General features: G+C 35.9%; 3 protein-coding genes and 1 non-coding gene across 5 annotated transcripts; 2 read left to right on the top strand and 2 right to left on the bottom strand.

Moving 5' to 3' along the window:
- The first annotated feature begins 7502 nt into the window (after positions 1-7502).
- Positions 7503-15812, top strand: LOC131162948 (protein WEAK CHLOROPLAST MOVEMENT UNDER BLUE LIGHT 1-like). 2 transcript variants are annotated; one of them, XM_058119578.1, is made up of 4 exons: positions 7503-7638; positions 7757-7815; positions 11937-12857; positions 13626-15812. In XM_058119578.1, exons 3-4 carry the CDS (start codon positions 11970-11972, stop codon positions 15504-15506), a joined length of 2769 nt encoding a protein of 922 aa, XP_057975561.1. In that variant the 5' UTR covers positions 7503-7638; positions 7757-7815; positions 11937-11969; the 3' UTR covers positions 15507-15812. The 2 variants fall into 2 exon arrangements, with proteins under 2 accessions (XP_057975561.1, XP_057975563.1); XM_058119580.1 differs by having other exon boundaries at positions 7513-7662.
- Positions 15813-16495: 683 nt separating this feature from the next.
- On the top strand, positions 16496-16581 carry TRNAY-GUA (transfer RNA tyrosine (anticodon GUA)). The gene is given in 2 exon segments: positions 16496-16532; positions 16546-16581. It is a non-coding gene; the product is annotated as a tRNA-Tyr (tRNA).
- A 1517-nt stretch (positions 16582-18098) lies between these two features.
- Positions 18099-25171, bottom strand: LOC131162949 (protein CYPRO4). Its single transcript, XM_058119581.1, has 2 exons — positions 20889-25171; positions 18099-18702 (listed from the first exon to the last, which is right to left on the bottom strand). Exons 1-2 carry the CDS (start codon positions 22533-22535, stop codon positions 18421-18423), a joined length of 1929 nt encoding a protein of 642 aa, XP_057975564.1. The 5' UTR covers positions 22536-25171; the 3' UTR covers positions 18099-18420.
- On the bottom strand, positions 23019-25134 carry LOC131162950 (pentatricopeptide repeat-containing protein At2g04860). The gene has a single exon (XM_058119582.1). It carries the CDS (start codon positions 25132-25134, stop codon positions 23314-23316), a length of 1821 nt encoding a protein of 606 aa, XP_057975565.1. The 3' UTR covers positions 23019-23313.
- Positions 25172-27740: the final 2569 nt, after the last annotated feature.

Here is a 27740-nt window from a genome sequence, read left to right as displayed (position 1 = left end):
ATGTTTTAAATTACCGTGTGGCATGAGAATATGGATACAGTACAGAATCATGTTTTACAGTATTTATACAGAAACATGTTTTACAGTATTTTTAGGATTATGTTTTACAGAATATACAGACAGGGAATATGCTTCACAGTATACCATGATTATATAGTTTTACAATACCATGACATATAGATTTACAGTTAATATCAGAAATACAATTAATATAGTTACAGTTTACTACAACGTCATGGTTAATACAGTTATTACAGAATCATGGTAAAACAGATAGTTGTATATAGAGTTGTATTATATAGTTTCAGACCCTGATGGACCATTACAGATACAGTTTACAGAACATGGTACCGTAGCTATATACAGTATAAGGTGCAACCACTTATTTAGATAATACGTGGTAGATAGGTCGATTGTGCCTATGTTGTGGACAGGCTCCACATCAGATATGGGTTGAGGAGGGCCGATCTGACTGACGGAGTATAGTGGTTTATCCTAGTAGGGTAGCTAGTGATAGATGTAATGACCCAAAGAATAATGGTATTTAAATAGTAAAGAGGGAGGGAAATGGAAACAGTAATAGAAGGAGGTAGCAGACTTCGTCGACGAACACAGGGGATTCGTCAATGAGGGTACAAGAGGGCCTCGTCGACGAAGACAAGTTTCGTCAACGAGAAGATACCAAGAGACTGTGTTCAAGTTCTGAATCTCGTCGATGAGATGATGGTGTTCGTCGACGAACCTTCTTCTTGGCCTCGTTGATGAGGTGACGTGGCGCGTTGATGAAACTCACAATATAAATAGTGTTAAATAAAGATTTTTACGCAGAAAATTCACCGACACTCTCTCTCTCTCTTCTCTCCTACGGTTCTTCCTCCTTCTCTCTTCGATTCCGGCCCCGTTAGTCTTTGGATCGACGATCTGAGGCCACCACGACGCTACTGGGGAAATTCTCTCCAAATATTTTAGATCGGATCGTCGGTGGGACGAAATTGGATTTCATCCCAAATTCAAGGTAAGGCCTTTTTGTTGAAATTTGACTTTCCAGCAATTGTAGGAAATGCTGTAGACGTAGAAATAGTAATATTTTGTTTTAAGATATACGGTTTTCAGGGTGTTGAGTGGAGAACCCTGTGGGTGTAGGACCCGTAATAGTAGAGGATTTTTAGTAGGAATCAGGTAAGGGAAATATGCTATGCTAGGCAGTTCTAGAATGATTTTCAGTATGAAATGTATATTTTTACCAGGTTATTATTCACAACAGAACTTTATATAGTTTATCAATTATGAATAATATGTTTTAAATTACTGTGTGACTTGAGAATATAAATATAGTATAGAAACATGCTTTACAATATTTTTATTCCATCAGGAGTTATTAGCGCAATTTTCTTTAATATGTAAATTTATAGAAATTTAGCGGGTCGTTACATACCATATTTTTTTTTTTCACATAATAGCATGCCAATAATTATGATAACCATAAACATAATCCACCTAGACCTGTGGGTACTGAGGAATAAACCTGTCATATATCACTGACACCCTAGCAGCGATAAACATACATCATATACATAACAAATCAACTGTCCAAATACAATACCAGAGTTTTACAAACACGTCACATGAATATACACACATCCCAAATGATTATAAAGTTCCCTAAGGTCACTACCCAAAAACCCATCCGACCCTAGCATAGCGACTTACCCTTCTGGTAGGATAGATCAAGTGACCACTAACGCTACTATGTTGCTTAACATAAACTGATTTTCTGAATATTCTATTCATAATACTTCTAGTATTTATAGGTATGTCTACAATATTTTGTAAATTTTAATATACATATATATAATAAATGAGAAAATTTTCTTGAATGGATAACTGAAAGTCATGATTTAACCCCTCATGATAGGGTTGTGCTGCCAAAAGGCACCTATCTTGGCTGGCCGACCAGGATAAGTCAACTGAACTTTAAAAGTCAGATCGGCCTCTTCAACCCTAACTGACGGGGAGCCTGTCCAAAATATAGGCACAATTGACTACTGAATATCCACATACTATCTGAGTTATGTGGTTGTACTCTGAACTGAAAATAGCTACCATATTATGCTCTGCTGACTGAATTTGGTCCATCAGGGTCTAATATTATATATATATATATATATATATATATATATATATATATAAAACTAATATTTCTACAATACTGTTTTACCATGATTTTGAAATAACCATAACACTATAAAACTGATTAGAATAATATGAAAATCTAAATATCTAACTAAATATTTAATAACTGTATAACTGAATATTTGTTTGAATATCTGAGTATCTGGGTGTTATGGTTCTGAAATCATGGTATTCTGAAATTGCTGAAAATATATGTTTCTGTACATATACTGTAAATCATGTTTCTGAATATACTATATAATTTCTATCTGTATATATACTAAAAATTCAACATTCTATAAAACATATATATCTTATAATATTTTCTGCTAATATAATGTAAAACATGGTATTTGTAACTATATAAATATTGTACTACTCTATTACCAGCTCATGCCACACAATTAAATAATTGAATTTGCATGCTCGAAAATTTATATTTTCTAGTATACTATTATTTTATAATCTAAATAATAATCTGGTAAAACATATATTTTATATTGGGAACCATACTAAAATCTCCTAACATAGCGTATTTCCCTTACCTAACTATTTAAACACTAGCTACTATTTACAGTCTCACACGTGCGGCATTTATAACTTCAACATCCTGAGATAATACACACATAATTTCCCAATTAAACAACTGAATTCACCTAAATAATTATCGCATACATATTTCCCCAAATCCACATATGCACAATACCTAAACTATAACCCATATACCATTTTACCTGTGTTCCTGAAACATTACCCATTAGGGTCCTCAACCCTTGCCTGTAAGGTCCCAAAACACCCAATTTCTAAAAATATAATATCCTGATTTTACTTCACAAAACTTTAGTATATTCGCATATGATACAGAATCTGACCTTAAATGAACTGGGTAATACTGAAAATACTCAAATAATCTACTTACCCTAGTTTTGGGATGGTTCCCAAACTTCTCAAATCAATATTTCATTTTGGCTATGTTGTAGATAATCTCCCCAAGATCACCGTGGTAGCTTCTGATCATTGAACCAGGGAGAGACGGAGTCGAAATCTTAAAGAGAAATCAAAGGAACCGTGTTAGAGAGAGAGAGAGAGAGAGAGAGGGAACTATAAAAATGAATTTTCTTTGTTAAAAATTTGAATTTGGCTTACTTATACACCTGCCTTCGTCGACAATGCCAATAAAGGATTTCGTTGACGAACTCACAACCTTCGTCGATGAATTTCAGGCCCTGTAATTATCCCTCTCGATAATCTTTCGTCGTCAGGACATGTGGCATGCGACGAATCCAATAGGAAGTTCGTCGACGAAGCTGGAGGATTCGTTGACAAACCCTATTTTCCCCCCTTTTAAATATCCTTTTCCTCTCTTCTTTTATTATTTAATTACTATAATTCTTCAGGTCTCTGCATAGGGGAGTCATTTTGGGTTATGTAGACACCCGGGGTTATGTTTTGGTTCATTCTAGTATTGCATAGACTTTGGTATGGTATGGTATGGATTAAATGTAATAGGTTGAATAATTCCGCTGCGTATATTGTGTATGTGATTATGTATAGGGTATACGTGAACCCTACAGGGTCAAACCCTCTTTTTGTGTAGTATCATGGATGTTTGTATGATGCAGAGACACGTTAGGTTTCTAAATCACACCCTAGGGTCATTTTTGGGTTTAGGGCATGACACTTACATTTCTCATATTCATTACCACATTCTAGCCTATAGGTATCCACCAGCATATAGCACAACGCGTCTGTAACCCATAACTGTTCATTTCCCATTTCATTTCTTATTTTCATAGTCTAACTCATGAGTATCCACCAGTATAAAATACACTACGCGTCTATAACTCATGACTGTTCATACCGCTTTTCATTTTTCAACATTTTCTAACTCATGAGCATCCACCAGTATAAAATACACTACGCATCTGTAGTTCACGGTTGTTCATTATCGCGTCTATAATGAGAAACCATCCTGAGGATGATCACATCGTCATGTATTCACCCTACATGACCGGATTGTGTGACCCAAAGGCTGGACCTAACCGTTGTTGGCTTACCCGGTTAGATCAAAATAGGAAACACGTCTATAGTACGATTGGCCTACCCAATCCTGGTCCGGACCCCAGGGGGTAACACAACCCTTCACAAGCCCAATCGACTACCTCTCCACATGCTATGCAAGTTGTGTGGTTGCACTAACACAATGCTAGCAACGATACCGTACTCTGTATACTATGGTTCATCAGGGTTCTTATTTCCATATTTCTGTATTCACATTTTATTACGTTTGTATATCTCATCATATGAGAGAGAGAGAGAGAGAGAGAGAGAGAGAGAGAGAGAGAGAGAGAGAGAGAGAGAGAGAGAGAGAGATGAATTAGAGTAATTTTCAAGCAAGAAATTGTAAGAAAGTTACGAAGAAACTATAAATTACAAATTGCAATTGATGATGAATTTGGCAAAAAGCCCATATAATATTGCAAATACTACTTATAGCCATCTTTAGTTCACTCATTCTAAGATTTATCCATAAATCAGCGCCCATATTTTCTCTCTCTCTCTCTCTCTCTCTCTCTCTCTCTCTCTCTCTCTCTCTCTCTCTCTCTCCCTCCCTCCCATCCCGTATCTCTTCCCACCCCTCTCAAGATTCAAATTCAAAATCTCCAACGCGAATGTCTTAAACTTTGACCACTAGAATGTCTCCTAGAAAATTCTCTTTGCTATTATGAATTAGACTAATAACAAGCAAAAAAATTTAAGAAATTTATGAAGAATCTATAAGTTGCAAATGCAATTGATGATAAATTTTGCAAAATGCCTATACGATAATTGACATTTTGTTTCACTCATTTGACGATTCTCTTCATTTACAAACTAGTTAGTTATTACTCATTCACAATTCATTTATGCTTTACAATGATCTAATTTATTTAAGCCCGTGATTCTCCTCGGTCTCTTATTATTATTATTATTATTATTATTATTATTATTATTATTATGGTTGACCACTTAAACTTATCAAATTAATTTGAATCGAACTTTACCTTTTCTTTATAGATATAACGTAATTTCTTTGAAAATAATATTAAATGCACTTAAATGACCTAATTGCAGGCCCTTAAGAAAAATCTTGAAGGCCACACACACAAATATAGTTAAAAAATTATTACATAGCATAAATGAACACATAACCGCATACTAAAATATTAAATTAGATAATTTCATTATTTTACTATAATTTCTAAGAATTATAATTTTCTTTAACTGAAATGCCCAAATTATTTGAGTAAACGAGCAAAGGTGATTGATTAAGAAAATAATTAGAACGAGCAAAGGTGATTGATTAAGAAAAAAATTATGTGATGTCAAAATTTTGTTTTTATTTTTTTAAATCTTATGCAATAAAGATAAAAAAATAAATATGTATATAGTTATAAACTAATAATGAATATGTAAACTAATATCTTAAATTATTAAATAAGTAAATTATTTTTTTAATAATAACTCAGTAGGATGACAACACAGTGTTTGGCTGCGATTGTCACACGAGCGAATGGTTCTGGCCAAACACGGGATATAACGCGGCAACAAAACTACGTCTCTGAAACGAAACGGATCACTCTCCCTTTCCCTCTCTGTAACCATCGTGGCCGTCGATTCAACTTCCCATAATTCCCAATTTGCCCAACCGGTTGTTCGCCGTGACCAAGAGAAAGAAGGCTATTTCGGTCATTTAGTATCATTCAAAATGTGGCAATCCTCCTAAGTCCCCTCTTCCGAAACTGCCCATCCCAGTATCTCCAAATTAAAACGACGCTGACGTGGACACTGCAGTTCCCGATGGCGCGTGCAAGCACGCACCCCCGCGCCCAACACGTTCATTTTCTTGGACGGTGAGCCGGTGACTTTAAATATCCTTCGTCTGTGAGAGATTCGGTTCTGTTTGGGGGAAAAAACACATTCTAGTAAGAAATAGGTGTTCACTTGAATATAAGAAATATTTATAACAATTTTTTTTTCTTTTTTGGGAGTTGCTTTAATAAGAACAAATAAAGTGTGTTTAAGTGAGCAAATCTCAAATTGCTTTGTAAGAACCTTTTTTTTTTTTTTGTAATTTTATGGTTTATTTGAAACTTGAAAAATAATTTAAAATAAAATAATAAAAATTATTTTACATAATTATTAAGGAAAGTAAAAAAAAAAATTTTAATTTTACAAAATATTTAATTTTTCTTAATTTTTAATTATATTAGAACAATTTTGAACTTAATTGGTATTTGATATAGAGCAAAAATATAGTGGAAGATAAATTTTCTTTCATTTTTCTTTTTTTTCATTTTCTTAAGTAAAATCCTTAATCCAAACTGACCCTTAAAGAACAATTATTCCCTTTTTTCTCTTTTTTTTCTCTCTTATGTCAATGTGCAAAAACCTTGGAACCCTTCTAATTCGATTCCTGCATGTATCGAATTACAATTTTACACTTCTGTTGACTATTAAAACGTACCAATTGTAAGATGTCCTATTAATACATTAAACTATGGCATATGAATGGTATTGTTAGGTGTAAATATTAATGATGCGAATCTTATAACATTTTCAATGGCCCAAATAGTAATATCATAACTTTTAATAGGTGGGATTCAAATCTCATGTATTTTTCATACAACACTAACCAAATTTAAAGATTCAAAAACCACCCCAATCATTATATAATATTTATTATAAAATTAATAATATTATAAAAGTACATTGTTAACTAGGAAATTAGAATCGTATATTATTTTATTTAATATAAAAATCCTTAAATAACAATCAATGTAAAAAATAATTAAATTATTAATTAAAAATATTGAATTTGTTAGTTATAAAATATTAATTAAAATGTTAGCTTATTTAATAATATTACAAACATAATTTAATAATTATATATTATGTTATTACATATATTAATATTTATTATATTTTAAAATATAATAGTACTATTTATATTATAATAATAATAATAATATAAATTGATGGACCATTTATAACAAAAGTGAGTATTCCATATCACTTATTAATATTTATGAGAGGCAATATATATCTTTCTAAAAATCTTATAATATAAATTTATATATATATATATATAAAAGATATTCCCATAAAATAAATATCAAAATTTTCATTCAAGGTGGGACCGAGAGAGAGAGAGAGAGAGAGAGAGAGAGAGAGAGAGAGAGAGGCTTGACTCTTGGGGATGATGAGAGAGAGAAGAAACCAGCCGAGATGGGCTGGTCCAGTGGTCAAAAAACCACCTTCTATAAAACTTTCTCAAAAAGTAAATCTTCAATTTAATTATTTTCCTTAATCAATTTTTTTTTTCTTTTCTTGAAGGGGGTGGGAGTGGGAGGGGGAGAGGTAGAGGGAGAGAGCGAGAGAGAGGGAGAGCGGACAGGTGCAGATGGATCTGGCGTCGGAGAAGATGTAAGCTCCTCGCACGTGTAAATTGTAATGCTCCGTTGTAATTCAATTCCTATTTTTAGCTGTGAATTTTCCGCCTCCATTTTCATTTCTGTTTTGTTTTTTTTTTTGTAATTCTCAGGAAACGTTATTATTAGCGATTCAATTTGACTCAATTATTTCGGTTCTGGTGAATCCTTGGTACGTTCCTCCTGTCTTCAACTGGTCATTCCTTTTCCTTTTGATATTTATTCGTGTCAATGAATTAATTTCATTATTTATTCAATTTAGGTTACGGCAAATTGGCTTGCGTTAAGCTTGATTTTATGACTGTTTTGAATCTCTATTTAAGATTTTCTTGGTCAATTTATGTGGTTTTATGTCTGAAGGCGCAAATTTCTGATTCGAGAATTTGAATTTTCGAGTTAATCTTTGAATCGGAATATGCGTTGAGTTCCAGATGCCTGTAAATGGATTTAGTTTTCTGGTTATACAGTTTTGTTTGGGATTCATTGATGATGATAATCATGATTGTCAATATGTATGGTTTTTGCTGGTTTCGTAGTTTATTCATTTATGATTTCTCGAGAATTCGTTCGAAAAGAGGAGGGGTTGGAATCTTCGAATCTTGATCTTTTGAAAAAAAATAATAATAATTTGGTGGTGTGCCGTTGCTATAGGATACTATGTTTCTTTTTAAATTTTAATAAAAGCAGGTTATAAGAAAAGTTCTGATCGTAAATTCTCAATTCGGATTATTAATTCTTGGGAATAATTTTTTTGGGCTATTACACCAAAAACTAAAAACAAAAAATTCTCGCTAAATTCATTCCCTTTGGAGGCTGAGAAATGGATGTCTCTCCACTGACAAACTTGTGAAATTAGTTTTTCTGAGATACAGATCTCTCTGCAGTAACAAAATTCTGTAGTTTAGTTTTATTATTAAACTTGAAAGATGACCGTTGCCATTATGAATAAGGGAGATAGAAATTACATGGAGATAGCAAGATAAAGATGACTGTCTGTCCATCAAAGTTGGTTCTTTTCTGGTTTAACCTATCACTAGTTCATATCCATATAATTGACATTTTTGTTTTAGTTTAGTTTACTAACTAACAAAAATTGATAGTTAGGGCGAAGGATCCATCTTCAGGCTTTAAATGGTTATCTCAAAGCATATGTAGTTGATTGTGATAGCTATTCGATGCCTTCTGTTGCACAAGAGTGATTAGCAGGATTTGATCAGCATTCGACTTTGAAAATTAAATCTGTGTGTCCGTTTGAGTTGATTTTTTTTTTCCTGGTTTAGCCTATCAATAGTTCACCTAAACATAATTGAGAGTTTTATTTTATTTTATTTATTTATTTTTAATTTAAAAAAGAATATCGATAAGGAGAAGGATCATCTTGGAAATTGAGAGTTGTTAGTTTTAGATTTGCATGGGAGGATTGATCTTTAGGAAGAAGGATCCTCTTTGAGGCTTTAACTGTTTGTCTTAAAGCATGTTACCTAACTGTTCATGATAGTTCATCAGTACCTTCTGTTTGCACAAGAATGATTTTAGCAGGATTTGATCAGCATTCAACTTTGAAAATTAAATCTCTCTGCACCAATAGAATTCTGAAATTGCGGTTTTCCTGACCTTATAAGTAAAAGGGATCAACATTAACAGAGATCATTAGGAAAGATAAAGTTGACATCTGCCCACTGGAGTTGGTTTTTTCTGGTTTACCCTATCAATGGCGCATCTCAATTTAATTGAGGGTTTTTATTTCATTTATTTATTTTTAGTTTACAAAAGAAGTTAATAGTTAGGGAGAAGGATCATTTCTGAAATTGAGAGTTATTAACTTCAAATTTGTAAGGGAATATTGATCTTTAGGAAGAAGGATCCTCTTTCAATCTTTAACCAGTTATCTCAAAGTGTGTTACCTAATTGATCTTGAATTCTTGATACTTCTTCTGTTTGCGCAAGAGCGACTTTAGAAGGATTTGATCAGCGTTTAACTTTGAAAATTGGATCCCTCTACACCAACAAAATTCGAAAATTTTAATTTTATTACTAAACTTGAAATGACTGTGTTTCCAAAAAATGGCTTACCTACCTTATGAGTAACAGGGTAGATGTTACATTAAGATCACTAGGAATTTGACTTCTGTCCGCATCTGTCTCTGTCCATCCAAGTTGGTTTTTTCATTTCATATAATTGAGAGTTTTATTTTATTTTATTTATTTTTAGTTTACAAAAGAAGATAGTTAGAGGGAAGGATTCGCATCTTTAAAATTGAGAATTATTAATATTAAATTTAAGAGAGAAGATTGATCCTTAGAAAGAAGGATCCTTATTCAGGCCATCACTGGTTATCTCAGAGCATGTTTCCTAAATCATCATGATAGTGCATTGGCACCTTCTGTTTGGACAAGAGTGATTTTAGTAGTATTTGATTAGCATTCAACTTTGAAAAAAATTCTCTCTGTGCCAAAAAAATTCTGAAATTTAGTTTTATTAATAAACTTGAAATGGCTGCATTTCCAAAAATGGCTTTGCCTACCTTATGAGTCAAGGAGGTAGACGTCACAATGAGATAACCAGAAAGACAAAGTTGACATCTGTCCATTGAAGTTGGTTTTTTTCTGGTTTAACCTATCACTAGTTCATCTCTATATAATTGAGAGTTTTATTTATTTATTTATTTTTAGTTTGCAAAAGAAGAATTTTCCATAGAGAGAAGGATTTCACATCTTTGAGGTTGAGAGTCTTATAAGGAAAGATTGCTTTTTAAGAAGAAGGATCCTCTCAGGCTTTTTATCTCAAAGCATGTTGTCTAGTTGATCGTGATGGTCCTTCAATACACCTTATGTTTGCATAAAAGTGATTTTAGTATGACTTGATTAGCATTCAACTCTGAGAATTTCTTTGAACACCTGTTTCATGTGCAAGTTTATGTGGAATTCATAAGGAGTTGATAGCTGAAAGTTGGCTGTCTTGATAATTGGAGATAAGGAGTTGCAAATGGAAATAATTCACGCAAGAGAGATTGAGGATAAATTTATGTATTTAAAATGAGTGCGGCCATGTTGTTTTACAATTCTCTTGCTGCTTCCTGTTCTTTATATGTTTCAAAACTAAGGCAGGTAATAACGACCATACTATATTATGGAATTTGTTGTCACTTCAGGAACCTATGGTGGTTCCTTTATTTTATTTTATTTTTCTCTTTCAAGCTAGGGCGTTTCTCAGATGTGACAATTTTGTACTTGTAAATTGTTTTACCAATGTGATGTTGCATGGTCTTGAAATTCTAAACCTTCTCAAAATTTCAACTGTTATGTTATGTTAGACGCACATTGAATATGATCTGGGTGATTAGTAGTGATTATTCCCTTCAAAATATTTGTGGGCATGCACTATGTAGTCCTTGTATCTTACTGATGTGGGTTATTTGACATGAATGATAGGGTGTAACTTGTAAGAATTAAAAAGGAAAGTGCAATCTTCATTTTATCATTTTGGGCCATTTTTACACCATTTTAGTAATATATGGTGGTTTCCTCTTTTGCACTTGAGAAAAAAAAAAAAAGTGTGTGTGTGTGTGTTTTCCTGAAAGTGACTTATCTTTATTTTGCGTGCACAAAATCTATTGTGGGTGACTTAATACTCTTGCATCACACTGTATTTAACATCTGGTCACGTTTATCTATTTATTGTTCATGCACCTCCAATGTCCAGCAAGTGCCTTTTCCTTGTTGAGGAATTATGGATTATGGTTTTATGCTTTATCTATAACCACCCCAACTCGCTTAGTATTTGGGTTACCCTGATAAAAAATTCAAGAATTTTTGTGAATCCAAAATAGATAGTTTTGTCAAATATTGCATTTGTAGCATAAGACTATGTTAAATAATGTTAAAACAGAATAAATCAGTTTAGTTTTTAGTTTTTACTATCTTAAATTTTTTTTTTTTTTTAATAAGCGAAGTACATTAGATTGAGAAAGAGAAGTTACAATGCAAGGGGACAAAAAATACGCCCAAAAAAATAAAAACAGAAAAAAGAAAAAATAAAAAAAATGAAAAAATACAATAAATACTATCTTAAATGTTAACAGGCACATAAGATGGCAAAAGCAACCCTCTCAACCTCAAATGCTACAATCAGCCGTTAACTCTGCAACCCTGTTAACTCATTGGGATGAACATAGATAGCCAAATCTCTCATGATAACAGGATTGGGCTCTGAGTTATACAAGGATTTTCCTGTCTTTCTGGTTGCTTTCCTGGTTTACTTTCCTTATTTTGTATTGTTTACTCTGATTCTAGATAACCATTGGCAATCCTTAACACTTTCTTGGAATGGAGGATGTAAAAAGTACTGAAGAAAAGTTCAGTCCAAATTCTTCTATGTCCCCCCAAGAAAATAATCGTGGTGAAGATGCTACGAGGCCAATTACTAATGGAGAAGCGGAAACTGGTCATCAGGCTACAGTAGACAGTTTTAAATTAGTAACTGTTAAAGATGCTCATGATGGCCCCATCTTGGCACAGGACCATCTTCCTCCAACACAAGACCCAGTTTCAACATCTTCAAATGCAGTTGGTGAAAAAGAGCCCGGTGCTTCTGATGGCTCAACCCTGGCACAGGATCAGCTTCTTCCAACTGAAATTTCAGTACCAATAGCTCCTGATGGCTCAACCCTGGCACAAGATCAACTTCTTCCCACTGAAATTTCAGCGACAACCTCTTCAGATGCATTTTCTGGAAAAGGGCCTGATGCTTCTGATGGCCCTGCCCTGGTACAGGATCTTCTTCCAGTGGACAGTTTAGCCTCATCCTCTGTGGATGCAGCTGACAAAGAAGAGTCTGAGCATCAAGAGACAGCGATAAATGCTTCTATAACTGGAGCCATACGAGACGGTGAAGTACAGAAATCTCAAGATGGTGATTCTGTTCACGTTGCCAATGTTCATGTTGGTCTGATACCTTCTGCTTCCTTAGCTGAGACCACAGACACCAGAAATGACCAGCATACAGTGCCTGCTGGTGAACTTGCTGTGCCCCAGGTAAAGGTTGCCAGTGCTGCTGTAGGTACACCAGAACCCATCACTCCGAAACATGATAAACAGGTTGACGCAAACAGAGGCCTTGTTGACACCGCAGCACCTTTTGAGTCTGTTAAAGAAGCTGTTTCCAAGTTTGGAGGAATTGTCGACTGGAAAGCTCATAGAATCCAGACAGTGGAGGTATATATTTTTCTTTAATGTAATTAAGGTTATAATAATAATGCCACTGCTGTTGTTTTAACTATGTTACCAATTTCCAACTATATTACTATTAATGATAGTTATCCAATAACAACAACAATCAGGCTAGTCTATCTATTGTGCTGCAATTCACCAGGATCACCAACTCTAGTCTCACCCTCTTATTTGTGCTGTATCTTTAATGTCTGGCTATTTTTCTTGCTTGAGACATTTTGGTAATCTGTAACTTCAAGCACTATTCCGTTTTTGGCCTTTAAAAAAAAAAAAAAAATCTGAAGTGGGTGTTGCAGTTGCATGACAGTGATGTGGTGCTATGTTGGTGCATGTTGTGGTCTCGGTACGACAATAAAGCAAAATTATTGCTTTTGTAAGCAAATAGTTTTCAACTTCCAAAGTAGTTCCAAGTCCCTTAACAAGCTGTGTATCTGCCAGTCGGGTTGTAGTTTCCATTTGGTTGGACTTGGACTGTCTTCTAACTAGGTTGAACCACCACTTGCTCTATTGCTCATTGCCATCTTATTCTTTTTTGTCTCATTTTTTAAAAGAAACCAGAAAGAGAAGACATACATCCAAATATTATAATTTAATTTTTAATGTTTATTTTGGTGGAAATATTGTGAGTACCCTTTTGGTTATCAGTGTATGACTATTTGGTATGCTCTGAATGGTGATTTGATGTCTTCCTTGCTTCAAACATTATATTCAAAACACAACCAATTTGATTGTAAACAATTTCTATCTATGCAGAGACGCAAGCTTATAGAACGAGAACTTGAGAAAGCGCAGGAGGAAATTCCTGAGTACAGGAAACAGTCGGAGGCTGCTGAAGATGCAAAAATGCAAGTTCTAAAGGAGTTGGACAGCACAAAGAGACTCATAGAAGAACTAAAGTTGAGTCTGGAGCGAGCGCAAACAGAGGAGCATCAGGCAAAACAGGACTCTGAACTTGCCAAGCTAAGAGTGGAAGAGATAGAGCAAGGAATTGCTGATGAAGCAAGTGTTGCCGCCAAAGCACAGCTTGAGGTTGCCAAAGCCAGGCATGCAGCTGCAGTTTCAGAACTGAAATCTGTTAAAGATGATTTGGAAGCACTGCGTAAGGAGTATGCTTCTTTAATAACTGAGAAAGAGGTAGCCGTGAAGAGAGCTGAAGAGGCTGTTTCTGCATCCAAGGAAGTTGAGAAGGCGGTGGAGGAACTGACAATTGAGTTAATTGCCACAAAGGAATCTTTAGAGACTGCACATGCTGCCCACTTGGAGGCAGAGGAACAAAGAATTGGAGCAGCCATGGCTAGAGAGCAAGACTCTCTTAATTGGGAGAAGGAGTTGAAACAGGCGGAGGATGAGCTAGAAACAATTAACCAGCGAATTGTGTCAGGAAAGGATCTCCAATCAAAACTAGACACTGCTTCAGCCTTGCTTCTTGATTTAAAAGCTGAACTAGCGGCATATATGGAATCAAAATTGAATCAAGAAAGCAGTGAAGGGGGACATTCAAGCATTGAACTGGAGGAAGCAGAGAAAAAAACTCGCACTGATATACAAGCAGCTGTTGCTTCAGCCAAGAAGGAACTTGAAGAAGTAAAGCTCAACATTGTGAAAGCAACTGAAGAAGTCAACTGCTTGAGGCTAGCAGCCACATCATTAAAATCAGAGCTTGAAAAAGAGAAATCAGCACTTGCCACCATTAGGCAGAGAGAAGGAATGGCGTCGGTAGCTGTGGCTTCTCTTGAAGCTGAGCTGAACAGGACCAAGACTGAAATAGCTCTGATTCAGATGAAGGAGAAAGAAGCCAAAGAGAAGATGGTGGAGCTGCCGAAGCAATTGCAGCAAGCAGCTCAAGAGGCGGATCAGGCCAAATCACTTTCTCAAATGGCTCATGAAGAGCTTCGGAAGGCAAAGGAAGAGGCCGACCAAGCAAAGGCAGTAGCTAGTATTGTGGAGAGTAGATTACTTGCAGCTCAAAAGGAGATAGAGGCTTCGAGGGCTTCAGAGAAGTTAGCGGTAGCAGCCATAAAAGCGCTGCAAGAAAGTGAATCAGCTCAAAGTAGCAACAATGAGGATTCACCCACGGGCGTTACACTTTCCTTGGAGGAGTATTATGAGCTGAGCAAGCGTGCCCATGAAGCAGAGGAGCAGGCGAATGCAAGGGTGGCAGCAGCCATATCGCAAATTGAGGTGGCTAAGGAGTCGGAATTGAAAACCTTAAGCAAATTGGGAGAAGTTAATCAGGAGATGGCGGCAAGAAAGGAAGCACTGAATGTTGCATTGGATAATGCTGAGAAGGCCAAGGCTGGAAAGCTTGGTGTAGAGCAGGAGCTGAGAAAGTGGAGGGCTGAACACGAGCAGCGGAGAAAAGCTGGTGAATCTGGGCATGGAGTGGCAAACCCCACCAAGAGCCCGAGGAGAAGTTTTGAGGAGAAGAAAGAAGCAAAGAATTTCGACAGGGCACCAGAAGCTGCTGTTCTTACTCACACTGCCCCAAGCCCAAAGGCACATGTCTATGCAGATAACACCGAGACCGAATCATCCCCAGAAGCCAAGGTCGTAAAGAAAAAGAAAAAGTCGCTCTTCCCTCGGATTCTGATGTTTTTGGCCAGAAGAAGGGCTCAGGCTTCCAAGTCTGCATAATTCTCTGTTTGGTACAAGTGTCTCTGCTGTTGTTGTTTATTCCTCTCCTTCAAGGGGAGTATGATCTTGACAGGGTTTAACTCATGTTGTACATGTTGGTGATTATTTATGTATGATAAATTGTATTTTTGCACACAAAATGGATAGCTTGGGTTGGATTTTGGGATTTGAAATGTAACGGGGCGTTGAGTCTGGGAAAGAGAGAATAAAGCATTCATGTAATTTGTGGTTTTGTAACATGTATTATCACTTCCTGTTGAATATTGATGAGTCTTGTTATGTGGAATAATCTGTGCTCTCTGTGAATCCTTAGTCTCGCGATGAAGACTATAGTTAATGACTTTCTCATTTAAGTGTAAGTGTATGGTGTGGTTGAAGATATGGAGGAATTTCAAGGAAATGTTACTCTACTTTTTTCACACAATTAAACGATTATTTTATTTTTTTATCTTTTTTTCGGTCTTTTGATTACTTGTAAAATGTAATCGGAAGGGTAAAGTTGTAATTCAGTACATTAGAAACTAAGCTTAGAGTGTAAATACTAAATAGTATGTTTTTTAGCGTATATAGCGTCTCCCCAAATTTTTTACTATATTCTCTCTATGTGAAAAAAAAAAAAATAGTTATAATATAATTTAAAATCCAAATATTAAATAAAGTCTAAATTAAATGTTTGTTTATTAATTTATTTTAAATTTATTTTTTTTTTTTATTTTCTTCATAACTAAACATGAAATTTTAATTTATTAATATTTTCAGGCATACTTGATTTACAAAGTGGAATCGGATAGAAAAGAAATGAAATGAAAATCATATTCCATTTGTAGGTATGGGAAACAATTATTTTCTTTTTGTTCCTAATATATATCCAAACGAGACAAAACGCATGGGAGAAAATAAAGCAGGATATCGTTACTAGAATTGTTGGTCCGTAGTTTGCCCTTTATTTAAACTTTATATATATATTTAATGCCGTCCAGCTGACCAACCCGGCTTTAGCTCAGTTGGCAGAGCGGAGGACTGTAGTTCGTACGCTGTTATCCTTAGGTCGCTGGTTCGAATCCGGCAAGCCGGAGTCTATTCGTCAATTTTTAATTTTTCCCCATTGGTGAATAGAGCCTATGCTTCTTCATTTCTCGTAACATATATTTGCTTTCCATGAATACCATGTGGAAATTTAAAAAAATATCTTTTAAGTTATATTTGGAGCATGGGCATTTGAAATATATATATATATATATTTGAACAAAGTCAAATATATTTTGTATTACGCTTTACTCAAATTCACAAATAAAAATACTAGTTCAAAATTTCAAACTCCAAAACATAAATTTATTATTTTTAGTTGTGACATCATGCACTAAGATAATGCACGCACTCACAAACAGCAATATAAAAAGAGAAATCAAAGAAAAAAAATTACATGATTTGACAGTACCTATGCCCATGGAATCCTCAAGCAAGTTTCAATATATCATCAATCAAAAAATGTTTTAAAGTTTCAATCCTCGGCTATAATATGTATATATTACTCCATGTGAAAATTCCAAAATACCTTCATGTGATAATTTAATTGCATTACATTTTATTTCAAACATATTATATCATACCAAGGGGAGTGCTGAACTTGAATTTAAGTAAATAGGAAGGTTCCGTATAAAGTGAATAACTCTTCCCAATATGAGCCATATATATATATATATATATATAACATTGAAAAACTAAAAGGAATGTCAATTTGAAATGAGATGGGTAATGTCAATCCACTCCCCATGTTTAAGAATTTCGAATTCAATCTCCAATTTTGATTGGAGTTTATTTGGATTAAATCATGCTTACACCTAAATCTATATAAATCCAAATTTAAAACTGAAATTCATACTCTCAAACATAACAAGCATTAATAATCATGGGATGAGTGGCCAGAGCTACCAAGCCCCACACGAACCTCTTGTGGATTCATGAAGCAGCTCACCCATCAGTACTTTCATTGGCATAGTTAATCCAGCGGGGCTTAATGACCAGTGGATTCCACCTAAGAGCCATTGGTATCAAGCATAAACTGCATCCTGAAGGTGAAAACGACGCAGTTTCGGAGCCATTGGCTAATAGTTATCATTTCTACTTTCCTCCCTACCAAATGCAGCTCATAAATCATATGTTGGCGTCTCAAAACTCAAAAGTGAAGAGAATACTGAGGCATGTCGTCCAACATGCACATGTAGGAAAACAGTTTACAGTTCAGCTCCAGCTCGATCTCTGGGGAATCCTCCCCTACACGTGATCATGCTTATATAGAAGGCAATGAGAGCACTATGACAAACTTACGTTGCTTTGGGTTGCTGGGAATCAGACAGAATTGGAAATGCAGAAATCATAGTATGAGTGAAACTGAAGACCTAAAATGACAATAACTAGAATCAAAATGAAACCTTGTATGAGAGTGTCATATTCCAGAAATGTCCAGAACAATGGACAATGCAAGATATACCTCATGGAGGGATTGTCATGTTAGAATTTTCAACAAAAATAAAGTATAATAAAATAATTGTACGAGCAATAAGAAAATTGGGGGCAAGCTTAAGAGAGAACTTAAAGCAGAAGTGTGCATATGCCTGACCCGTTAGAGCAGCAGCTTAGTTTAAATCACAGTCGATGAGCATGATCTGCCAACAAAACATAATGTCCTTCCAGAAAACAACAAAGTTGCTTTGCTTGACAAATGCTATAGAATAAAATAGTTCCAAAATGATTCAAAAATCTATGCATGAAACGATTATAATCGAGTCATACTTTCCTTGAACTGTTCCTGGACATTGTAATTGAACAAGAAGCCAATATACAATTGAGGAACTCTAAATGTAGCAGCATTCAACAAATCTAAGAAAGTGATCAAGCATACAGAAAGGCTATGTCATTTCTTGTTGGATATGCTGAAGGAGCGAACTTTCATGGGCGTGGCAACAACCAGTGGAGCCTGAGGAGAGTCACTGACTGCAAACTTTTCATGCATGAAGCGGCTATCAATGATTGAGTCATCTTTTAAAACTATCCTGTAGCAATAGCAGCTCTTCAGACCTTCCTGGTTGTGGTAGCACTCATGGGAGCCATTCTTCACTTGCTGAAAGTCCCATATCACACTGAATTTGCCTACTGTTGCAACCAGATGACGCTCCTGCTTCCCATTCTCCGTGACCTGAAAAATTTTGCAGCAGATAAGTTGGCAAATATCCCCATACAAGTTATACAACTAAAAACAATGAAATAATTTACATTTAGTTTACAGAATGTCCATTTTTAGGAATAGAATGATCATGGTAAGGGGATTTTATTGTTCACACATGAAAATGTATTGTCATCATACAATAAATGACAAACGCAAGAATTTTTGTTGATCTTATAAAAATTGGAATAGACCAAGAGATGACTGTTCCCAATTTTCATCCCTGGGATGTCTCAATTGAAAACTTCCTAAAGTCAATATCTAGGTGCATTAATTATTATATGTACATGTATATTTATTATTTTCATTGTAATGAATAATCAATACAATTTGATTATGTGTCAATTTAGTTCACTAATGAGTGTCAATTGAATCAGAATCCACATATATTGGGGTAGCAGCTCAGCCAACCCACCCCTACACAAAAAATATGATCCTATAAACAATCAATACATGTTGGTTAAGTGTTAATTTAGTTGCTTTTGCATGTTTTTTGTGTTTTTTTTAGGTGATAACCACATCGGTCTAGTGACCAAATCCAATCAAATCCAATTGGATCGGCCAGCTCGGTCCAAATTGTAAAACCATGCTCTAAGGGTTTAACAAAAGCAATCAGTAGATCAAGAAAGTCTATGGAGAGGAGCACTGAAGGTCAAAAATTGTTGTGGTTAATTGCCATGCCAACAAAAAGAATTGTTACTGCTATCTAAATCTAATTGTTACTGAGATCCTGCTTCTTGCCTTTTGGAACTTTTAAATTCTAGGTGAATCTTCTGTTTAAGCTACTGCAGGGTTCTATTCTCTTTTAAGTTAAAACTCTCTGCGTGTGTGTGTATAGGAATTAGAGTAGCTATGTATACTAGGATTTACAGTGGATAACAGAATGTTTATATCTACAAGGAAATAGATGCCAAAGCAGGGGAAACTGTGGAGGCTGGTAGAATATGATTGGGTTGTGGGAGTTAGTACTACTAGTATGTTGTTTGGGAGGGAATTGTCAATTTAGTGCATGGCTCAAGTCTGCTCTGGCTAGCATTGCTTCTGTTTCTTCTGTTGATTTTTCCCCCTGTTTTCAGGCAGCGTGAACCAATGAGAGCAGTTCATATGTAACAGAAAATCTAGAACTTTGAAAAAAAAAGAAGGGGGGGGGGTGTGTATCTCAAAACTACGAAATAAAGTATATAGATTTTAGGAAACTAAAAGGTTTTAAAAAAAAAAAGGGAAAAAAGACCACAAAGTGATTTCCCAACCAAGGGAACCAACCAACATGTGCACCAAGAAACCAAATTGAAATTGTTTGGAAAAAGAACATATAAAAAAGTGGAATAATATTGTATGCCAAACTACAGAATATAGGTTAAAACTTCCCACCATTAATCTAATGTTTTTCTTTAATTAAGCTATAATTTGTAAGCTTTCAATCTAGAGAAAGAAAAGAAACTGTAAGATTTGTATAAGAAGGATAAGATAATGCAGACTTTCTCTCAAAGTGATCAGAAAATCACTGCTCAGCAGTCTCCATAGGACAAATTAAATCTTCTCAAAAATCAAATATACCAAATTGCAGGACTCCAATGAAGCATAGAAAACTTCAATGACAACAAAGCATTGGCAACATTTCTACATATAAAGATTGACACTAGAGTCTAAGATTCTAAAGAGTAAAGAAAGAGCCACAACAGATGCAGCAATCCCTGAAACAGGGAGCAGCAACCAAAACAGTGAGTAGTAGGTACTCAGAATCTCCTTCAATGCTGCTTAGGAGCTTCCATCTAGAAATCATTATGACTTGGCCTTGGACATTCATGTCACACACACATGTACGCAAACATGCCATAGTTGTTGCTTATTTTAGGACAAATCTACAAACTATGGAAATGGAAGCACAAATGACCTTCAAGATAACAGTATATATTCAAGACAACAGACTACAAAAAATATAATTTTTTTTTTTTTAAAAAAAAAGTGAAAATGCAAAAAGCAAGCACTACCACAAAAAATACAACTGCACTCATCAACCAAATGGCAGCTCTAGCTCAAAAATATTTTCTTCTTCTAAATTAAGTGGCCAGAATATGAAACAAATACTGTAGCAACATTCAGCAGAAGGCAACAACTATAGTAGCAAAACAAACAAGGAGGAAAATTAGAAGACATACCCAGGAGAACTGAGCACTACGGAACTTATTGTTTACCCCGGCCAAATGTGAATCCAAAGGAGTCAACTTCAATAATCTTGGGGCTGAGATCCTGTTCCCCATTCGGCCACCAAAACCTGTCTTTGTTTTTCCATCCTTGTCGGTGAAAAGAGTGCAGATAAGAATTAAAAATGTGTCAGTTGTGCCCAATATCCACTTTCCATCAAAGGTTACATCAACATGAGTAATGGGTGAACCAAGACCCGGAAAAGCTGTCTTTGCCAGTCTCATAGAATTGCTTGAATACAATCTAATTTTCCCATCTAGAGACCCAACTACAATTGAGCCATCACCAGTGGTTGCGAAGCACTGAAAGTTGGTACCTCTTGAGAATTGATGCCCTTGATTCCAATGCAACACAGGAGTATTGTCACTCACAAGATTTTGAACCATCCCTTTTCGGTCACGCATATCCCACCTACAGAGCCTATTGTCATCCAATCCTAAAAAGGTTGATCCTGTAGAATCCAACTGGGCTCCCTTACTATCATTTGTAATATCCCTCATGGTAATATCAGTTCCGTCCTTTTCAAACTTCCACTCTGTAACAATCTTTCCAGTTTCAATATCAAGGTGATGGAGCCCTCTAGAATGGGGTTTTGTCTCATTCATGGGGCTCATAAGAAGCATATTGGTCTCAGCCCTCATAAGAAGAGCCTTCTTTGGGGTTGAATGCACCAAGCTTGAACCAGTTCTACAATTCCCATTATCAAAATTCACATAAACACCTTTTCCATGAAGTCCATGGTTGAAATTCTTAACAACTTGGATCCCTGAATCACTCACCAAGAAACTATTGTCCAGCGCACCCAATGCCAGGCTCTGTATGCCGCTTCCATTTGCTGCCTCCTCAAACTCTTCTCTCAGATCTTGACTCTTTCTTGCAGGCGCTGCAGAATCAGGGCTTTGTAAGAAACTATCTTCAGCATCCTCCCACACTGAATCATCTGCAACTTCAGGTTTCGCCCACCCAATAAAATCCTTCCCATAAACCTTAAGCTTGTTCTCATCGGTTGACTCAAACCCATGCGTGTTCTCAAACAAACAATCTCGAAATTTAGTAACAAAACTCTTATAATCTTCCTCGTTAATGAATTTCATAGCCCAAACACCTTGTGATATAAAATCAACACGGCGCTGGTCGCCGAAAGTCTTTAACTGCAGCTCCGTGCTGATCGTAGCTCGAATCTTAGAACCAACCTTCAGAACCCATGACGAGTCCGTTCCTCCTCCATCTTCTTCCTCCTCGTCGCCATCATCAGCATCAGAGGCCTTGATGAAGGAGTAAGATGTGAGCTTCTCAGAAGTAACCCACTTGGCATTGGGGCTGTTCCCACCAACGTGAAGATAAAGCTTGACAGCATTCTTAAGGTTGGGGTTTTGTGAGGGATACCTGAGCTTCAGGGCTCTGAGCTTAGCATCCACTTCGTCAAGAAATGGAGTGGTCTTGGTTTTGCATCCTGAAGATCTCTCTTGCGTCTCTTCATCATCGTCTTTAACGTCTTCGTAAATTTCTTCCTCTTCTTCTTCTTCTTGCGCTTCTTCTTCATTTTCCTCTTCATCAGACTCCGAGATCTCTAAATCCTCGCGACTGTGCGAACCGCCCATCTTTGATGACACAGGTAGCGACCAAGAAGCACAATGTGATAATAAGATCTGAAAAACCCGAAATATGAGGAGCGCCAACTTCAAATTTTAAATTTTGAACGTTGCGGTTTGCGACCCTACTCGCCTCTAGGGTTTTTTATTTTAAAGACAGATGGAAGACCACTAGACCAGTACCGACTACCGACTATTGCCGGTTAGCCTCCACCTCCACCTCCGAGGAACGTAGGTAAGCAATTTTAGGTTGACTTGAAAGTGCAACGGGTCGACCCAACTCTAGAATGAGTGGTGGATTTTTTTTGTTCTTTTTTCCTAATAATGTAAGTTCTAACGACTCTATTCTTAAATAGATCATTTATCTCCAAAATAACTAACATAGTAACTCTCAAAATGAAAAAATCGAAATCAAAATATTTGAATAAACTACTTGATTTTAATTTGTCCCTATCAATAAGTTAAGGTGTGGGGAGTTTCAAAGTCTTTTGGTACTAAAGCTCACATTCATCATATTCATTTCTTTCATGAATTCATTTGATCATATCTCGTCTTCCTTCTATTGGAGTATGATAGAAAGTGCAATGGGTTACAACTCAACTTGCCAACTAAACAATGGATTGTGGAATTTTAAAATAAAATAATAATAATAATGGAGGATCTATCCCAAAAAATTGATCGTCTTACCTGCCCAATGTGTAACATATCAACCCTCATCGTGAAAATTGAAACTAAAATGTTCAAGTATACGAGTGGTCCAGAGTTTGTCCTTAGCAATGGGCTGCTACTACACTATGGGAGATCTTGACACTTGACTACTAAAGCTCATATTTGTAACCTCGAGTTCATTTCTTTCGCGAGTCACTTCGATTAGGCTAATGCCAGAACAACCATCCCCTCCGGTGTCTCTCATCATCTCCCTCACCCTGGCTACATCATCCCACCTCCCTTTTGCGGCATAAAGATTTGACATCAGGATATAGAATCCTCCACTGTTGTAATCTAAGAAAAATAACCTCTTGGCTAAACTCTCTCCAAGCCTGAACTCTTGGTGGATGCAACAAGCACCGAGCAAAGCTCCCCACACAGTGGAATCAGGCTCTATCTCCATACTCTTGACAAATCCAAGTGCTTCCTCGAACATGCCCGCACGACCAAGGAGACTAACCATACATGCAGAGTGTTGCAGTCCTGGCGCTATGCCAAACTCTTCTCTCATGATCTGGAAATATTTCCTCCCTTCCTGAATAAGACCACCATGGGTACAAGCAGACAATACTCCTAAGAAAGTGATTTTATCAGGTTTAAGTCCTTTCTCTAGCATTATAGAGTAAGAGCTGAGGGCTTTATGCTCTAAACCACACAAACTGTAGCCCGAGATCATCGTATTCCATGTCGCCAAACATGGCCTTTTGATGCTCCTAAACACCCTTTCTGCGCTATGTATGCTTCCACACTTGGCATACATGTCTATGAGAGCTGTTCCAACAAAGTCTTCCATTTCAAAATTGTTTCGAAGGACGTAGTTATGGAGTCTCTTCCCAAAGCGCAAGTACCCAAGTTGGGAAGAACAACAGAGCAAACTGGCCACCGTAACAGCATCAGGACTGCGCTCAATCGTCATCTGAGAGCACAACTCCATGGCATTTTGTGGCCTTCCAGCCTGTACGCAGCTAGAAATCACAGAGTTCCAACTGATTAATGATTTTTCACGCATCCCAGAAAACAAAGAGAACACAGCTTCCATATCAGCAAATTTGGAGTACATGCTTATCAACCCATTTGCCACCAAACTGTGAGAACACAGCCCGCTCTTCAATCCAAAACCATGGAAAGCTTGCCCAATGCCAATGTGAGTTGGGGCTGTAAACCCGTGAAGGATGCTAACCATGACAACTGGATCTGGTTTTATGGCCAAATGCTGCATTTGAGCAAAACATTCCATCACCATACACATATTTCCCTTCTCAGCATAGCTCGACATAATTGCAGTTAAGGAAACCAATTTCTTCTGGGGTATTGACTCATAAAGTGACTTAGCAGATTCTGCGTTCCCAAACCTCGCATAGATACAAACTAGTGAGGTAACAACAGAAGCATCAGTGGTAAAACCAGTTTTAATAGCATAGCAATGGGTTGAGTCTGGATGAGCATTTGCTGATAGAATGCTCATAATGGTCACTTCATTGGTTTCTACACATTCCTCCAGCATCTGTTTGAAAACAAGCATTGCCTCGTCAAAGAAACCATTTTGGCCGTAGGCGCTAATCATGGCATTCCACGAAACAATATTTTTGTCCGAGATTTCTAAAAATAACAGTTCCGCTGCTTCCAAATCAGCACATTTAGCATACATTGAGGTAAATGCATTCTTCACTCGGGAGTCCAAATCGAGGCCAGCCTTAATTCCGATCCCGTGGACAGATTTTCCCTGAAACACCAACTCGCGCCGACCACACGAAGGAACTAAACCAACTAACGTCGTCTGAGAAGGATTAAGACCCTCTCTTAGCATCAGAACAAAAAATCCCAACGCATCAAAATCATACCCATTCCGCGAATACCCGCAGATTAATGCATTCCAAGAAACAATATCCCTGCTAGGCATATCATCAAACAGTTTTTGCGCACAAGAAATGCATCCAAATTCTGCGTATAAACAGAGGAGGGCAGTGCTAACATAAGCAAATTGGTCAAAACCCGATTTCTTGAGGTGGGTTTGAATCTGATTGGCTTCTCGCTCTGCATGGTTCGAATCCAAAGCTGAGGAAAAAGAGGAAGCGCAGGCCTTGATCAGTAAACTGAAGGTGAGATCGTTTGGTTTCGCTCTGGATCGTAACAAGTGGCGGAAAAGAAGCAGTGCCCGCCTCGATTCTGAGCTTTCAATGCAATTTTTGATGGCAAGGTGGAAGAAAGAAACGTCAGGGTTCGATAGGGTGACGACTATCTGAGCGTGAAAGGGATGAATGGGAGAAGGGTGTGCGACCTCTGAGATTGAGTGCGTGAGGCGAAAGGAACAGCGGCTGTTCGAAATGGCCAATTTCATACTCGAGAAATTGGCGCGACTTGCGTCTTTGTATAAAAGTAATAATAAAGAAAATTTTAAATTTTAAATGTAAACGAGTTCAAAATTTAATACTCCCAAAATGAGAGTGATAATCTTCCCAACCAGTAACTTATTATATGAGACTATTATCCTAGTTGGTTGTAGAAGGGGCTGTCTCAATCTTGGATGACCCGTGAACAGTTTCATATTTATCATATTGAAAGTTATACTTAATTTTACCTATATAAACTATGATCCATCTTCATTTCAAGATATGTTTTTCTTCTTCAAAACAATTCTATATTCTACTCTCTTTTGATATATATATATATATATATATATATATTTAGGTAATTAAATGACACTACAACCTCCTAAAATTCTAGTATTTGTGAGTGCACGTAAAATTGGGTCAGCTAAGTAATCCTAGAGGTCGTGAGTGCAATGACTATATGCACCAAGAAATGTTCTTCGTAGGCGCCAAATCAATTTTAAGGACAGTGATCCTTCCACGCCTCAACTTCTGATAAGTATTTGTATTTTATTTGATATTAATTTTATTAGTAAATAATTTTTCCCTTCTATTATATTTTCAAGAATCTTAAAGCCAAATTCATTTTAACACAATGAGAACAAGGCACGCAGTAACAAAAATTTTCTTGCACACATGAATTTACATCTAACCATCTTGTCTTAATTTGTTGTGGTTGAGTTTTGGTGCTTTGGTCGGATCCTAAATGTCGTATTGATGATCAAGGCAATTTGTTGATTGGTGCAATCATGATTTGCTAAAGTTGGCAAGAAATGTGAGGATCAAGGAAAGTATCGATAAAGTAATGTGTTTGTTCCTTTGCTTAATACCTTGATATAATCACCATCTCTTTCACTATTATTTAAATTGACTTAGCCTCTTGTGGTTTTGATTTTATTTTGGTTTGAAATGTTTTACAACCCATTAAATTGATATTATTTATATTTGCTAGAAATTTAAATGATATTTTTTTCCCCATTTATGCGTTGCACAACTTTGGGTGGGTCAAACATGAGCATTGAAATTGATGGCAAAATAAATTGCAAATGATGTCACAAATATTGTAGAAATTTTAGATCATTAATATGTAAAACAATTCTAGTAAAATTGCATTTAGTTTATTTATTTTGTCAAAAATGCTTTTAATTTGGTGTGTGTTGGCTAGTTTCATTTTATTCTACAAGCGCTACTGAGATTTGAAATATATAAGTGATTCAATTAAGTAAGAGTGTTTTGACTTCTCCATCCTACTTCATTGACATATTTAATTTTTTTTTATTACACCATCTCATTTTCATTGTCGCCCAATTTTTATGAATTGTTAGAGTGTTCATACCTATAGTTTGGGTTGATTTCTTTGAAAAATACTTGCATCATTTATGAAAACTTTCAATGGTAATAATGCTTTGAGAGTGTCAAATAATTATTGTTATTTAAAAGAACTCCATCTATTACGGAGTGTAGGGATAGTAATCCTCAAGCTCAAATACTATTACCTTTAATGGGTAAAGCATGCATTTCAAAGGGATAGAAAATACGAATATATAACTCTTATGAGTTTCTTAATTTTTAAGATTTCTTTTTGGGGCTTTGTTTTCCTTTTTGAAATTAATGGTAATTTTTTTTACAAAATGAGGGGGAAAACTCTTAGGATTGTGAGGTTTTCCCTATAGATCACAACCTAATTAATAGTGGGGTTTACAGTAATATAAGAATTTAAGGCACCCACTATTGTTATAACTTGTTTTTAAGTGGTGGAAGCTTGTGCATAAATGAGCTAACATTATTCTTGAATTGATTTTATTATGAATGCTCAATCCATGTACATGGACAGGATATAGTAAAGTAATTTCTTTAGTGATATCTAAATGTATAATTTTTATTGTGCCATTAGCATTTTCAGTGGATCATTTTCTACTATTTTGTGGTAGACAATATTATAATATTTTGCCTTTCAACTCTATTGCATAAAATAGAATATTACCTACATTTCCCATAATGAGGCGAACTCTCATAAGCAACACAAATTTATTATCTTTAGTTGTGGGTGGTATCTGATGTGGTTTTTTTGGTATTCTTGTTCATTTATGGAAATGTGTGATGATGCACAAACATATAGATAAATATATGTATGCAC

The sequence above is a fragment of the Malania oleifera genome, chromosome 8, assembly GCF_029873635.1.
Source record: "Malania oleifera isolate guangnan ecotype guangnan chromosome 8, ASM2987363v1, whole genome shotgun sequence".
NCBI lineage: Eukaryota > Viridiplantae > Streptophyta > Magnoliopsida > Santalales > Ximeniaceae > Malania > Malania oleifera.
This window is presented reverse-complemented; position numbering and strand designations above follow the sequence as displayed.